The sequence below is a fragment of the Rhagoletis pomonella genome, unplaced genomic scaffold (genome assembly GCF_013731165.1).
Source record: "Rhagoletis pomonella isolate Grant_MI unplaced genomic scaffold, Rhpom_1.0 Rhpom_scaffold_00003, whole genome shotgun sequence".
Classification (NCBI taxonomy): domain Eukaryota; kingdom Metazoa; phylum Arthropoda; class Insecta; order Diptera; family Tephritidae; genus Rhagoletis; species Rhagoletis pomonella.
The window spans coordinates 81,736,059-81,750,483 of NW_023458557.1; the positions used below are offsets into that span (position 1 = coordinate 81,736,059).

General features: G+C 31.0%; 1 protein-coding gene across 4 annotated transcripts in view; it reads right to left on the reverse strand.

Moving 5' to 3' along the window:
• Window positions 1–1,448: 1,448 nt before the first annotated feature.
• Window positions 1,449–14,425, reverse strand: part of LOC118735670 (scavenger receptor class B member 1) — a 102,181-nt gene continuing 89,204 nt past the window's right edge. For all 4 annotated transcript variants that reach the window (XM_036465575.1, XM_036465577.1, XM_036465576.1 and 1 more), the window contains 4 exons: window positions 13,677–13,843; window positions 8,764–8,889; window positions 8,006–8,671; window positions 1,449–2,442 (listed from right to left, as the gene is read on the reverse strand). In XM_036465575.1, the coding sequence (XP_036321468.1) occupies window positions 2,203–2,442; window positions 8,006–8,671; window positions 8,764–8,889; window positions 13,677–13,843 (1,199 nt within the window). In that variant the 3' untranslated portion in view covers window positions 1,449–2,202. The remainder of the gene's footprint in view (window positions 2,443–8,005; window positions 8,672–8,763; window positions 8,890–13,676; window positions 13,844–14,425) is intronic.

Here is a 14,425-nt window from a genome sequence, read left to right on the forward strand (position 1 = left end):
AGTCGCTGATGAGTTGGCGCAAGAAGGAGCCTTAACCACCTTTTTAGGACCGAAACCAGTCTGTGGTGTCAGTTGGTTCTCTTCGAGTCATAATTACTGCGTGGGTACATTCTGAACCCAGTACGTACTTGGAGGCAGAGGTGGCCAGAAACAGGCCAGACTCTTTGGCTACCCTTTCATTGGGATCTGTTTTTGTTCAACTACCCGTAAATAGAAATGATGATATCAGGCTACTCTCCGGACACCTAACGGGCCACAACCAACTACATATTCATTTGCACCGAATAGGTGTTATTGGAGAGTCGGAATGCCGGTTCCGCCTTGAAGACGAGGAAGCTTCCGAATACATTCTTTGTGACTGTCTTTGGCTAAACAAATATTTATTTATTTCAAAGCTGGAATGGTCAAACTCTTAAAAATAAGGAATTTCGACTACCAATGCCATTTGAGGATTCGTTAGGGAAGCCAAGGGTGTCCCTGGGATTAGGGAGCGACACGTGACAAATTCTAATACCTCGAGACCAACTAGCGAAAACAAATTCAATAACGTTTTAAGTTTCACATGACCTTCAAAGTCAGGGTGTTTTAATTTTTTTTTTAAATTTTTTCACTTGAAAACAGTATGCAGTGAACTTTTCAAAAATTCATTACATGCTCTTTTTAGGTAAAAAACAACAACAAAAAATTAAAAAAGGTCATTTTGAAGGCCAAGGTAGGCTTTTATTCAATGTGACCTTCAACATTTTTTATATTTTTTTTGCCAAAAAAAAATTAACTCTTTAAATGCAAAATGGTTTCTTTCTCTATCACAGAAGTCGTAGAACGCTATTGAATTTTTTTCGCCTACTCTTCTCGTTCCCGAGATATTAGAATTGGTCACGAAAAAACTTCAATTTCCACATTCTGCGGCCCTTAATGTAGATATACAATTAAAACAAATATATGTAATTATGAAATTTCAAACATTTATTTAAAATTATGTATATTCTACCAACCATATTTGTGTATGCACATGTATGTTTATGTATAATAATCTCTAATTTTACCCTCTCACATCCATTTGCACATGCGATTACAACGTCTAAGACAATGAGAGGGTTGTGTATAATGTCTAAAATGCATTTTACAAATACATCATAATAAATATGGTAAAATAATGCATTCGAGTATAAAAAATCGTAATAATGATGTTAATATGCGTAAAAAATAGACATTGATATACCCAATAAACCGCGGCCTTTTTACTTTGCAATGGAAAACACTTAAACTAAAAGCGCCATATTTCTTGGAAAAATTAATAAAAGGAGAAACGAAATTCACACATGTAAAATGAAATAGAAAAGAGAGAAAATCATTATTAATATTATTCTAAATTCTACTACAAATCACAGCGCGAATCGTTGACAAAAAATATGCCTTCTTAATTTACATAAATTTTTTCAAACGCATTTTGTTTGTTTTTTTGAATGAAGATTTTCAATTGAACTTCATGCTTATTTAAAATTTTGCGCATTTTCAATTCAAAACGCATTTTTTGTTTGTTATTACTTTTTTTCACATAGTATACTTGTGTAAATTCAAAGAGGACGTGTATAATGAGTATAAAAATATAGACATGCTACATATATGTACATATGCACTTATATATAGTGGTATGAATTTGGTTTTTGTGCACCTCATGGAGGTGGTACGACTTAAAAATAAATTCTTTCTTTGCAGCGCTTTTGCGTACATATGTATATGCGTATACATACATACATGCGTTGCTGCTTACTTTCGAGTAACTGATTTTTCTTGTTTGTCCAAATCGTATACAAGCTCTTGCAAGCAATGCATGCATTTATACCACGTATTCGTAATACAAAAGTCTGCTATGCTTTGTTTTTCATTCTATAAATATAAACATACTAACTAAAACTATGAGGCGTAATGATAAAATTAATATTTTACAATAATTTAGAAAAAAATTATAGCCTTAATGCGCCTAATTACTACTACTACTACATTTATTACAATAAACAGTTATGCAGGTATGTAGTTATTATGAATATCAAAAGGTACACTTAGAAAAAAATGTAAAAATAATGAACTAAACCGTTAAACCCAAAAAATGCGTATGTATGTGTTACAACGGTTGTACGCTTAATATGTACGCCTACAACGTCGTCATGTGTGTGTGTGTGTTCTTAATTGAAACTGAGTTTAAACAGTGTAGATGCTTTCTGTTTTGGCACTTCGACTGCTACTTGCACCTGCGCTGCTGCTGCTGCTGCTGCTGCTGTGATTATGTTGTTGCGCAACGTTATTTATACTGTTGGGTGTTTTGTTGTTGTCAGCTGTTGCTGCTACCTCTGTGGTATGTGCCGGCTTGGCATCTGTGCTAAGGGCAGTGTTTCTGTGCTGAGTTTGATTACTATCAATTATATCGATGTTAATTGAAGTCTGTAATGAAAAATAAAAATTGTAATTAGAATTTCTTTAATGCTGTGTGGTAACCTTGATTTTCTTACTATGTATGTATATGAAGATGGTATGCGATGATGAAAATATGCTTTAATGATAAAATGCATACCTAAAAGAAAAATTCGACGGCTCGTAGCACAAATTCTCGAAGTTTTTATACTCGTTAACTGGTATAGACTTGCATTTTTCAAATGTTCGACTGCTATGTATACGAGCCGTTTATTTTGAAAATGGCATAAGTCAATGTTTTATAGAGTTCATGATCAGTGGTCAAAATTTTATTTTGACAAAAAATTCGTGATCAGTGTGTCTTAAAACCTATAAAGTTACAGTTCCAAAAAATATTTTTTTAAACTTTACAAAAATTTACAGTTCATTTGACAGCTGTCAACTGTCAAAATTGTATTTTGGCAAAAAATTCGTGATCAGTGTGTCTCAAAACTTTGAAAGTTACAGTTTAAAAAATACTTTCTTAAACTTTAGAAAAATTTACAGTACATTTGACAGCTGTCAACTGTCAAAATTTTATTTTGACAAAAAATTCGTGATCAGTGTGTCTCAAAACTTTGAAAGTTACAGTTTAAATAATATTTTCTTAAACTATAAAAAAGATTTACAGTACATTTGACAACTGTCAACTGTCAAAGTTTAAATTTGTCATGAAATTCGTGACTAGGCGTGTCTAAAAACCTAATTTGATGATTTTTTTTTTTTTAATTAATCCCAACGGTATTTACCCTCCTTTCCCGGCCAACCGACACGAGGGGCGCAGTCCGCATGACGTACGGAACCTTTTTTTGATTTGTTTTTTTGGTGCCGAGCCGTGGAAACAGAAGTTTGTTAAGTGTCGAGATCTAAAACTATTCAGCTGATTGGATATGCTAAAGATAGTAAGTATTTCAATTATTGGGAGTGGAAATGATAGTTTTCTTTATAGCAAAAATACTTTTTTATTTTTAGAGAAATTGACAGTTCATTTGACAGCTGTCAAGTGTCAAATTATAAATTTTATTGTAAGTCAGTTTTATTTAAAGCATAATAGTCTTTTTAATTTTTCGCGTAAAACAATGCCTCACCGACCACTGTGCGATGGTAAACCGATTTGCAGTTGCATTCAGTTAGAAGTTAGCAACCATTTAAAATAATAGGAAATTACTATTATACATACTTTGTATATGAAATATGGTCTGTCGGGCCAACTTTTGTTAAGCTCAGTATCAGGGTAGCTTTTGATTGAAGAGCAAACAACTACAAGGCTTAAATAACAGCATGGCTAGTACTAAAAATCACATTGCCTCTTCCTAAAAATCGTTTCTGAGCCTTCATTTGGAATAAGCTACAGTGGTTTGGTAGAAAATATAATTTTCCAGTTGGAAATTTTCTTCGGCTTAGTGAACTTAGTAGCTAACTTGGCGAATTTTGCGAATTTTAAAAATTGCTAAGTAATATAAATTAAACTTGAACAGCTAATACTTCGTATTTGTATCCTATGGTAACTATGAATATGTATTCAAAGGTGTCTGCTTGTATGTAAATCACCTACACTGTTGGCATGCTTAGCACGAATGAATGGAAAATTTTTATAAGTCAACTAATTCAACTTTTTAGTCGTCTTTCACCATTGGTTTTTATAATATTTAGATACGCGTAGTATTATGGAATTTCACAACAGACTGTGTCTGCAAAAGCTTGCAAAACAACAATGTGAAATTCATAATTTTTATTGTACAACAAAAAGATTCGGCATAATTAATGACTTTCTTCATAATAGATACCAATAAAAAAAAAAGAAACAGATTCTTAATTGACTTGTTTTTAAATCTAACCTTTCTAGTATGTATGCATGGCTGTATTTATCAATATAAACTTATGTCGGTTCAAAATCTTCCATATGCATAAATTATTTAATTTTACGCAAAAGCAAAAAAAAAAAACGGGAGAAAAATTTATAAAATTTCGAGCGTGAGTAGTGTATATATTATTGAGGCAGGTAATGTTGATATTAAACGTTTGGCGATCATTTGGCAAGCGACAAAAAAAAAAAGAAAAGAACAAAAAATCTTAAAAAAAGGTTATGGCCACGGCTGGCTGAACATTTTTATGTTTTTGTTTTCTGTAGCAGGTTGTTAAGCGTTTAAAAATTGCATTCGTAAACAATATGGTAATTTGTTTGTCGTACCTGCATGAACATATGTACATACATATCGTCACCTGATATGTAAAAAGACGTATCAACATCGTAAATGAAATGAAAAAAGTCGTGACTAATATTTTAATTTTTTTTTTTTTTCATAAAATGATGCGGGGAGTTGTAATTCGATGACATCTATCTTATAAATCAAAAAGTGAATTTTGAATTTTTTATTAGTTATGACTTTTTGCATTTCAACACTGATGTTTGTTACGTCTTTTTGTATTTCAGGTGACGATATATACATTTAATGTACATTTAAATGAAAAAGTTGTAAGATAAGTGTAATTTCGTGCTGAAAACGTGATTTTCGCATCTCGTGCGAAGCATGCTCGCTAGCTTTTAGTCACGCTAGTAGTGGCGAAAAGGAACATTTGTATGTATGTAAGCTACATAGCTTACAATTAAAAATTAAAAAAAAAAAAAATACAAAAATTTAAGAAATAACCACTTTTTACATGCAATTGAAGGCGTTGGAAAACCACAGAACTGCGTACATATTTATGCACAAAATTTAGCTTATTTTTTTCATAAAAGTTTTTGTGAGTTTCGAAATCGAATGCAGTAAAACCTATTGCATTTATTTATATAAGTACAAATTTTTTATGCGCGTTCGCATTTGCATACAATTTTTCTAAGCAACTAATAATTATATTCAATTATAAAATAATTGCATATTTGTTAGGTATGTTCGGGTTATGTATGTACATACATACATATGTATGTATGTTGCGCATATTTAAAAAAAATCAAGCACTTTCTATAAAATTGAGTGTTTAAATATAATTCTGTAAGTGCTACTATTTATTGCAATGTAGTCCCGAAATTTTGGAACTGATCCCGAAATAGAATTTTATTTAAATTTGTAAAATTTTGCCATTTAAATAAAACTAAAAAAAAAAATTAAAATTAAAAAACTGATCCCGAAATAAAATTGTCTTAAATATGTGAACATTTTAGAATAAACCAAAAACAAAAGCATTTTCCTTTATTTGTGGCTCACTAAATTAGTAAAATTTCGTTATTCAAATAAATTTAATTTAATAAATTTTAATTTGTAGTAAGTTAAAAGAGTGATCCCGATTTTTTTTTTAAATGAGTGAAAATTTGGTATTAAACTGAAAACAAAATCATTATACTTTTATATGAGGCATATTTATGATTTATATTCTTTACATCGAAATAAAATGTAGTGAAAATTGAAACACCTCTAAATTAGCTAAAATTTGAAAATAAACTAAAAAAAAAACATTTTCTTTTTATTAGAGGCACATTAAATAAGTAAATGTTCATTATTTAAGTAAAAAAAATTTTTTTTTTTTATTCTGTAGTAAGTGATCCCGACTTTTCCAATGTGTGATAATTGAACAATAAACTAAAAGCAAAAACAATTTCATTTTATTTGAGGCACATTTGAAATTTTTACTTTTTTCCTGAAGTAAAATTCAATTAAAAGTAGTAAAATTTCGACATTTGAATAAAAACAAAATAGTAAGAAAATTCTTTTATTTGAGGCACATTAAATTAGTAACATTTCGTTTTTTGTTACGGGACTGATTTCGTAATAAAATCTGCTTTAAATTAGAGAAAATCTGAAAATTAACTAAGAAAAAGCATTTTCTTTTTATTTAAAGCACATTTGAGATTTTATTTTTTTTTCTATCAAAAAATACTTTTTTTTTTTTGCTTAAAGTGTGATTACAGTTTTAGAAGAATTATGTGACACATGTCATAGCTAAATTTTCTCATACTGTGAGCACGAAAATTAACTGATATTTTCGAAATGGAAAACGATTCCAAAGTGTGTCGAAAACTTTTCTGGGCTGCCAAATTTTCATATTTTTTTATTTTTTTACTTATCAGGCCACTTTACATTTCAAATTTTAATTGTTTTCCCGTGTATAAATATGCCAAGCAGTTAATGAAAATGATCAATTTCGAGTTTAAAATTTCTCAGTAAAAAAATATTCGAAATCCCGAATTTTCGGCTTTGACTTCACTAATACAAGCATATGCCTCACTTAAGTGCAAGTAACTATTGCATATATGTAAGTGCATATTATTTGTTTTTACCCAGACCGCATGCCGCCTAGTCTATGCTTCCGACTAATTTCCGCACGTAGTTTGCCTTGATTAGCTTAAATTGAACGATTTGCCATTGGCATTGAGTTTTTAATTGTAGTATATTAGCACATAGCTTAGACGAGTCAACAATAAGTTGACAATATAGCTGAGATATTTACTCGTTTAGATAAAAAGAACGATATTTGAACACAAAACTGAAAGACAAATGCATCGATTTTATATTTGTTGGATTAGAAAAGTCGAAAAAATCTTAATTTGATATTGATTCGATTTTGGGTAATACGATTACTGTTAACCTAACAGTATTGCAAGTATGTAGTATAAATATTTCCTTCAACAACAAAAAGGCACGAAAAAATGCGAAAGTTTTGAAACTTTTACTGAAGTGTGAAGTTTATGGGAAATAAAATATTTTCCAGTTTAGAATTTGCAACTTTACGCATTTCGAGCAGTCCTCTAAGCATTCTTTTAAGGATCAATCCATATCAAATATTCTTGTCATATAACCAAACAAAAATAAAAAAATTTCGAAAATAAAAAAAAAATCCAATTTTTCTGGATTCTGCAATTAAATTTTTTGAATATGTATATCTATGTACATATATATTGGCAAAAAATTGTTTATACAAAACCTCCAACGATTAGTTGATGATCCTGAAATTTTCAAAGTGGCTTTAGAAATGCATTTTTTAACTAAAAAAAATTGTTTGCAAACTCTGAATAAAGTTATGTTAAACATTTTGATCTAATTTAAATTGACTTTTAATTTACAGTTTGAAGTGAGTTTTTTTTAAATTCAAAAATTCTTATTTTAAAATCATGTTATAGGTATTGTATAAAAAATATGAGCCAAAAATTTATATACCAACAAAAGGTTTTGCTTTTACGATTTTTTTTTTTTCAATATCAAAATTCTGTAGATTTTAAAATTCTAATGTCTATTTTTTCTTTAATTATAATGGTTTTTAAGATACCCAAAAAATTATTTGCGAAATCCAGAAAATTGTGAAATTTTGACTTTCCGATTTTTTTTTTAATTTTTATTTTTATTTTTTGCTTTGGCAGAACTCTTTTTTATGATAAAACAAAGTTTCTAACCCAAAATTCATCTAAACCAAAATTATTTGATTTCCAGCATTGTATTTAGCAGGCGAGCGCAGTCGAATTATAAAGTGAAAAAACTCCAAAGATTCAACTAACCGTAAAAAGCGCATGAAATGATGTAATGGATGATGCAGCACTTTTTTTCAATCATTTTCGACTCACCTCATTTGAAGCCACCGCATAACCTCCCAACGTGCTGCTGCTTATTTGACCATTGCTGAGCTGTTGAGCGCCCGCCGCAGCCGCAGCCTCAAGCTCACCCTCAGTTTCCGCACCTTGCCGCTGTTCCAACAAACAGGGACATGTGGATGAATTGTGACTGCATAGCGATGAGGATGCCGATGAATTGCTAACATCATCATCATCATCATCATCATCATCACTCTCCGAATAGGATAATGCCGGTTCCAATTCCAATGCAAACGAACTGTGACGTTGCTGTGAAGCAGCCATTTCCTTATACAACAAATCTACACCAGCCTGCATAACTTCATCGTCATGACGTGTAATAACATTCGTTTCATGTGCTGACGCTTGCTGAGATTTTTCATGTTGATGCAACAATTTCATTTCACATGGCTTATAAACATCATTGCAATGAACATTGTTGACGCCGCGCAACATATTCACTTTGCTGTATTTACCATCGGAAATTTTATTCAATTGTGACAAATTCGACATGCGTAGTGTGGCGCGAGTAACAGCGTACAGTAGGAGTGCAATACCAACTACCAGACTACCCCAATAGCCGATGATATCGAGATAAGGCAGAATGTTGAGATAGAAATTGAAGCGTGTATCGAGTGATTCGGGCAATTCGGGCATCATCTGTGAGGAGTGGAAAAAAAGAAGAAGAAAAACAATGCTATTTTAGTTAGTTTTTGTGTAAGTGGAATTGTGGTTGTTATGACAACACTTACGATATCGAACCACAGCATGGGCACTGTAAGATGACTGAAACGGCTGACTTGTCTGAAGGCGTTCATATCATCGAAATGCATATTGATTTGGACTTTGGCGGATATGGAGAGCGGCAAACCGGATTGCTGTCGGGCGGATGGGGGGGGTTGAATGAGAAGAAAGAATATTAATTATAATTAAAATGTCAAAAATATGCGAAAAAGGCTTTTATAGAAAGTGTATTGAAAACTAGTTTTCAATGAGTAAGGAGGCGGCAAAACGTTTATTTATTTAGTAAGCGGTGATCTCACTTAACCTATGATATTTGAAAAAAAAAAATAAAAAAATACCAATTAGGCATACTTTTTATGCAATAATTTTTAAACGTTTTCAATACCGTTGCCCGACAAGGTATTTTGTAAAATTTAAATACAATAACAACTGGTTTCACTAAGTGCACAAAATAAAAAAACAAAAACAAAATCGCTTAATATAAGCTTTTAAGTGCATTTAATGTAGCGTTAGCACATCCTTGTTCATCGCATTTGTTGTTTTCATTGTTTTTTTAAGCTTTTTTGCGGCCTTAGTAAACGCCTTTCAGCAGCACATACTGACACAATTTCAATGGTGGTGCGACATAATTTTTTATGGCATTGACACAATTAACAAAAATGCAATGATTAAATAGCTGAAATAAAAAAAAAAAAAAATACCAATGTAGCAGAGCGTATTTGTGTGGATGTGTTTGTGTGAGTGCTGCGACTAACATTTTTTTTTTCTAACGACCTATTAAAATGCAAAGTTATTTATATATATAAATGTATGTCTTACATATGTTAAGCTATAAAATCGCATCAATATCATATGATTGATTAGCCGGCGTTCGATTAGCAATTAAACACTTTACTTCATACATTTTCTGTTATTAAATAACATTTATGTGTACTTATAATTACCTACGGTAAGCAAGGTAATAAACTAGATTAAGGTATGTAACTTTTAATGAGCATGTGGCGTGTATTTAAAACTTCTTTTCTTGTGTTGTAATAGTGTGGCTTGTGCGAACTGGTTTTCAGACGTTTAATATTCCGAAAGTTGAAAAAATAGCTGAGCATACGATTTTCTAGAATGAGCGCGATTATCACGTTTGATAAAAGAAAAATTTGTTTTACATTGGAAAATTTATTTTACTTTATAAAATTTTTTATTTTATTTTTAATTTAAAAAAAAATTTTATATCAGCGCGCTTATGCGGGAGATTTAAGAAAAAATCTGTTTACATTAGAAAATGTATTTTATTTTAAGAAATTTTTAAATTTATTTTCTTTTAAGAAATTTTTAAATATAATATTTAATTAAATTTTTTTATTTTGGGTTTTTCTATTTATATTTTATATCATAATTTTGTTTTTTTTTTAATAGTATTTTTATTTTGTTTTAATATATTTACTCTCACAAATAAGTTATTATTTTCATTTAACGGTTTAGTTAGTCTCATATAAACTCAAAAACCTGTAAGCTACTTGAACGTCATTAGCACTCAGCAATGTGAATTGCATAGATCATGCTGGCACTCTGGTCTGAACACACTATTAGCCCACTATTCTCATCGATTTTCGATAAATACGGTACCTGCCTATGAAACAGCTGTTTTGTGTGTACGCAAATTTATTTGCAAATCCGCAGCACGTTTTTAGTAACCGAATTTTTGTGCTTTTAGGCGTGTGTAATAGTAAAAAAGACTTTTCGCTAAGATTTAACAAATTTGTGTTTTTGCGGTTCATAAAAATTAGAAGTGGAACTATATTTAAAGAAGCTGGCGATAACCATTCCCTGACTACTTAAGAGCAAATTTCAAGGAAGTATGCAGCACTCAACTAAGAAAGAGGATAATTTTGCGCAAGGCTTCTTCTACCCATGCACATACATATATATACTTATATGCACCCACTACACACGCGCCACACAACGCAGTGATCGACGGGGGAAAAAAGTGAGTCTCCTTAGAAAATTGTAAATCAATTAAGCTGAGATGTTATATGATTAGATTTGAAGGCGTCACTCAATTTATAAAATTTATGTGATTTGCAAATCAAGTTTGCAACAATTTAATGCGAACACTGGAATTGCTCCCACTGCTTCTACATAGAGCAGTGATACTATCTACAAACAAATATTTAACATTTATGACAATACTTGCTAACGTAAATAAACAATTAATTACGCAGTAACTGCCAAGGATAACAACGACCCAATACGATAGTCGTTGCTAGCAACTGCGATTAAGCTAGCAACTTTCTAAACTAAATACATGAAAATGAAAAAAAAATTTATATCAATGAGTAAATAAATTTATAGTTCCGACAGCCAAAACGCCGACGCGTGCGATTTAACAGGAAGTTTGAGAGCTTTTAACTTAATTAGCGCGCTCGTGTGTGAAACTGTCAATGGCTAGTAGCTAATAAAGTTGTATTACTAAAGTGAGTTGCATAGTTAAGCAAATAAATGTACATATATAGCTGAACAAAAGTTTTTTTGCGAGAGGAAGTTGGCAGTAGAAATAGAGAATGACAAGACTGTTTTTCTTTGAATTCTTTAAATTGATTTTATCTAAAGAACTAGACAGAAAATATTTTTTTTTTACAGCGTTTAATAAATTTTATAAATTGTTTTTATATTTTGAGGCATGTAAGAAGCATTTTTTTCAATATTGAAAAAGCTAAATTTTTAAAAATTGTAAAATCAAGTTTTAATTAAAGTTCTTGTAAAATAAGATAAATTTAATATTTTTGTATGCTAGGAAAATTATTCCTACCCTTTCATTCTTCTTCTTCTTCTTTTTTGGCGCTGTAACCGCCTAAGCGATTTTGGCCGAGTTCAGCAAAGCACGCCAGTCGTTTCTCCTCTGTGCCAACTGACGCCAATTGGAAACGCCAAGTGCCAAGCCACCCTTTCATTAGAAACCAAAAATTGTCAAACAATTTTCATATGCACCATTAAAAATAAAATAAAAAAACCGTAATTCATTTTGTGAACTGAACTTTAAATTTCTGCATATACTATGAAACCTCGATATAAGGAAGTTGGACAAATGCTTTGTTAAATTTATAGCATATCAAAACCCCAATACAAAGAAAAATCCAAAATTTTTAATAAAATTCGTTATAAGTATAATTCGTTTTTTTTTTTTATAGCGGGACTCTAACCATCAACATATTTAAGCTTGGCTATGCAGAGGATTTTGAGTCGAGACTTCGTTACATAGAGACTTTTTCTAACGGGACTATAACCGTCTATTTACTACAAAGGTTTCGGTGTTAAAAATTTCTTCGTTTTATCAATGGAAAATTTCGTAATAACTAGGCTACTTCAGGTTCGCTATAACGAGGTTGCACTGTATTATGATTCTTTATAAATTAAATAAACAAGGATTCTTTGCATGCTAATAGAATTAACAAAACTTTTTTAAACTAAATTTATTTGGTTTTTGAAATATTTTATTTACAAAATGTTTCCAATTCAAAGGAAGCGTTTTTCAACTCATTTTAACTTTTTTTTTAATTTTTGTTTCCAAACCTCTTAACCTCACTTCGGAAAAATTTACTAAGCCATTCATCTGCCGATCATGAAAATTCAAAATTTCAACTTTCGGAGATAAATTCGAAAAATAAATAAATAATATTTCAGCAATGCTTACTTGCTTACCATTTTTATTAAGATTTGCAACTTCGTTTCTAACCGCACATTAAAAAAAAAAAATCACTCAACTATTTGCCAGTTTTAGCTGCCAAAAAGGATTAAGATTTAGATATGCAAATTCTAAAACACATTACGAAAGCATTTTTGCCATTCAAATTGTGGTATCACAAAGGACAATCTCTTTATTTGTCCAAGCCAGTTCCTTACTTCTGGGACTGCCACCTAACCTAACCTAACCTACATATATATTATTATGAGTGTAAAAAATCTAATATTTTGTGCATTGTATCCAACACTACCGGCAAGCAATTAATTTCTCGAACAATGAAAATAATTAAAATTACTTAAATGCCCATAAAGTACGTAAACAAAACATTAGCGCCGGTCTTTTGCTGTACTCAAATATGAATACACACACACACACACACACATATGCCCATGTATGTGCTTAGATTGCTGCAGTGCCAACTTTTTTTTTTTTAACCACAACTTTATTTATGGAATTTTTTTCTTTCTAATACCCAAGTCCACACTAGCTAAGCGCGAGTGCAAAAACCTCCAACGCCATTAACTGCCATTTTAATTCAATTGATAAATATTTAATTAATTGCGGCATAATCGAGTGCAATTAATGTGTGCATGACGTCGTGTGGTACGATATTATATAATCTCTCCGCACTTTAATCTAATAACAAATGGAATAATTGGAACAATTACTTGAAAGTTTTTGCCAACTTTTTATATTCTACGCCAACTATTTTACTTTAATGTGCACGCGACATTTTTTGTGCCACTTTTTTTTTTACTTGTTTACAATGATGTGAATTAATTATCTATGTGCTAGAATTTGCGACGTGAAAGAGTAAGTATTTAATGGTTGTTGTTGTGCGCTGACAATGCTTTGATGCCAATGCTAAAATTTGTTGAAATTAAAAAAGTAAAAAGTGAAAATAAACATTTGATTGGCTGCATTAAGTTTTATATGGAGCTCATCTTTAATGAGGTCGTGTGAACAAAAACTTACATCTGTTAGGCGAACTCTTGCATATAAAAGCTTTTCTAACAAATTTAAAAGAATTTCATTATTTTGTAGCATTACAAACTTACCGAGTTTTTATTGATGTTAGTAATCAAATTTCCTTCGCTCAGAAAATTAATAACCAATACCAATATACGCTTGTCTCCACCTCCAACTCATTTGTCACATTCATTTATTCTCTTTCGTTTCACTTACCGGTTGTACAACGAATGCTGAGCTCAATTTCTCTTCATTTGGTTCCAAGCCGGTAATATTATTAAGTAGACCAGGATCACCGTGCATGAAATGTGGATAACTTAGTGAAATGGGGAAGCCATAATAGCAATCGGTGACGTCGATTAGACCTTGAGGTTGACATTTACCTGTTGTTGAGAAGCAAAAAGAAAAAAAAAAAAAAAAAAATACAGTAATGAGACAAATATGCAAATGTGAGTCATGTTGGTAACTTAATACATATATAAAAATAAATGAAATAAAATACAATAAATATGCGAATATAAAGCAACAGGTAAACGCCTATCGCCTATCGACATGGTATAAGCTTACATGTGCATTTAATTGGCTTAGACTTACAATATGCAAGCTTGTACCTTGAAAAGCGGAATACATGCATACATATATATTTTTTTATTTACTTATACTATTTTTTGCCCTTAGTCTTAAGAGATTACACGATTAAAGCAAACAAAAGACCGCCCTACTAGAGCGATTCCAATTGAACCCTGCGTCTTCTAACTAAAAAAAGTTTGGTTATTTGAACCAAAACTACCTTCGGGTGTAAAACTAAGAATGCGATTTACTTTGTCTGGGATCATCTGATGGATTTTAGTACTAAAGTTTATACAAAAAATTTATTTATATTCCAAATATTTACACCCCTAAGTCTCAAGTATTTTTGCAAGGCAATGCGATTTTTTTTTTGGCCTACCTAAGTTTTTTTTTTT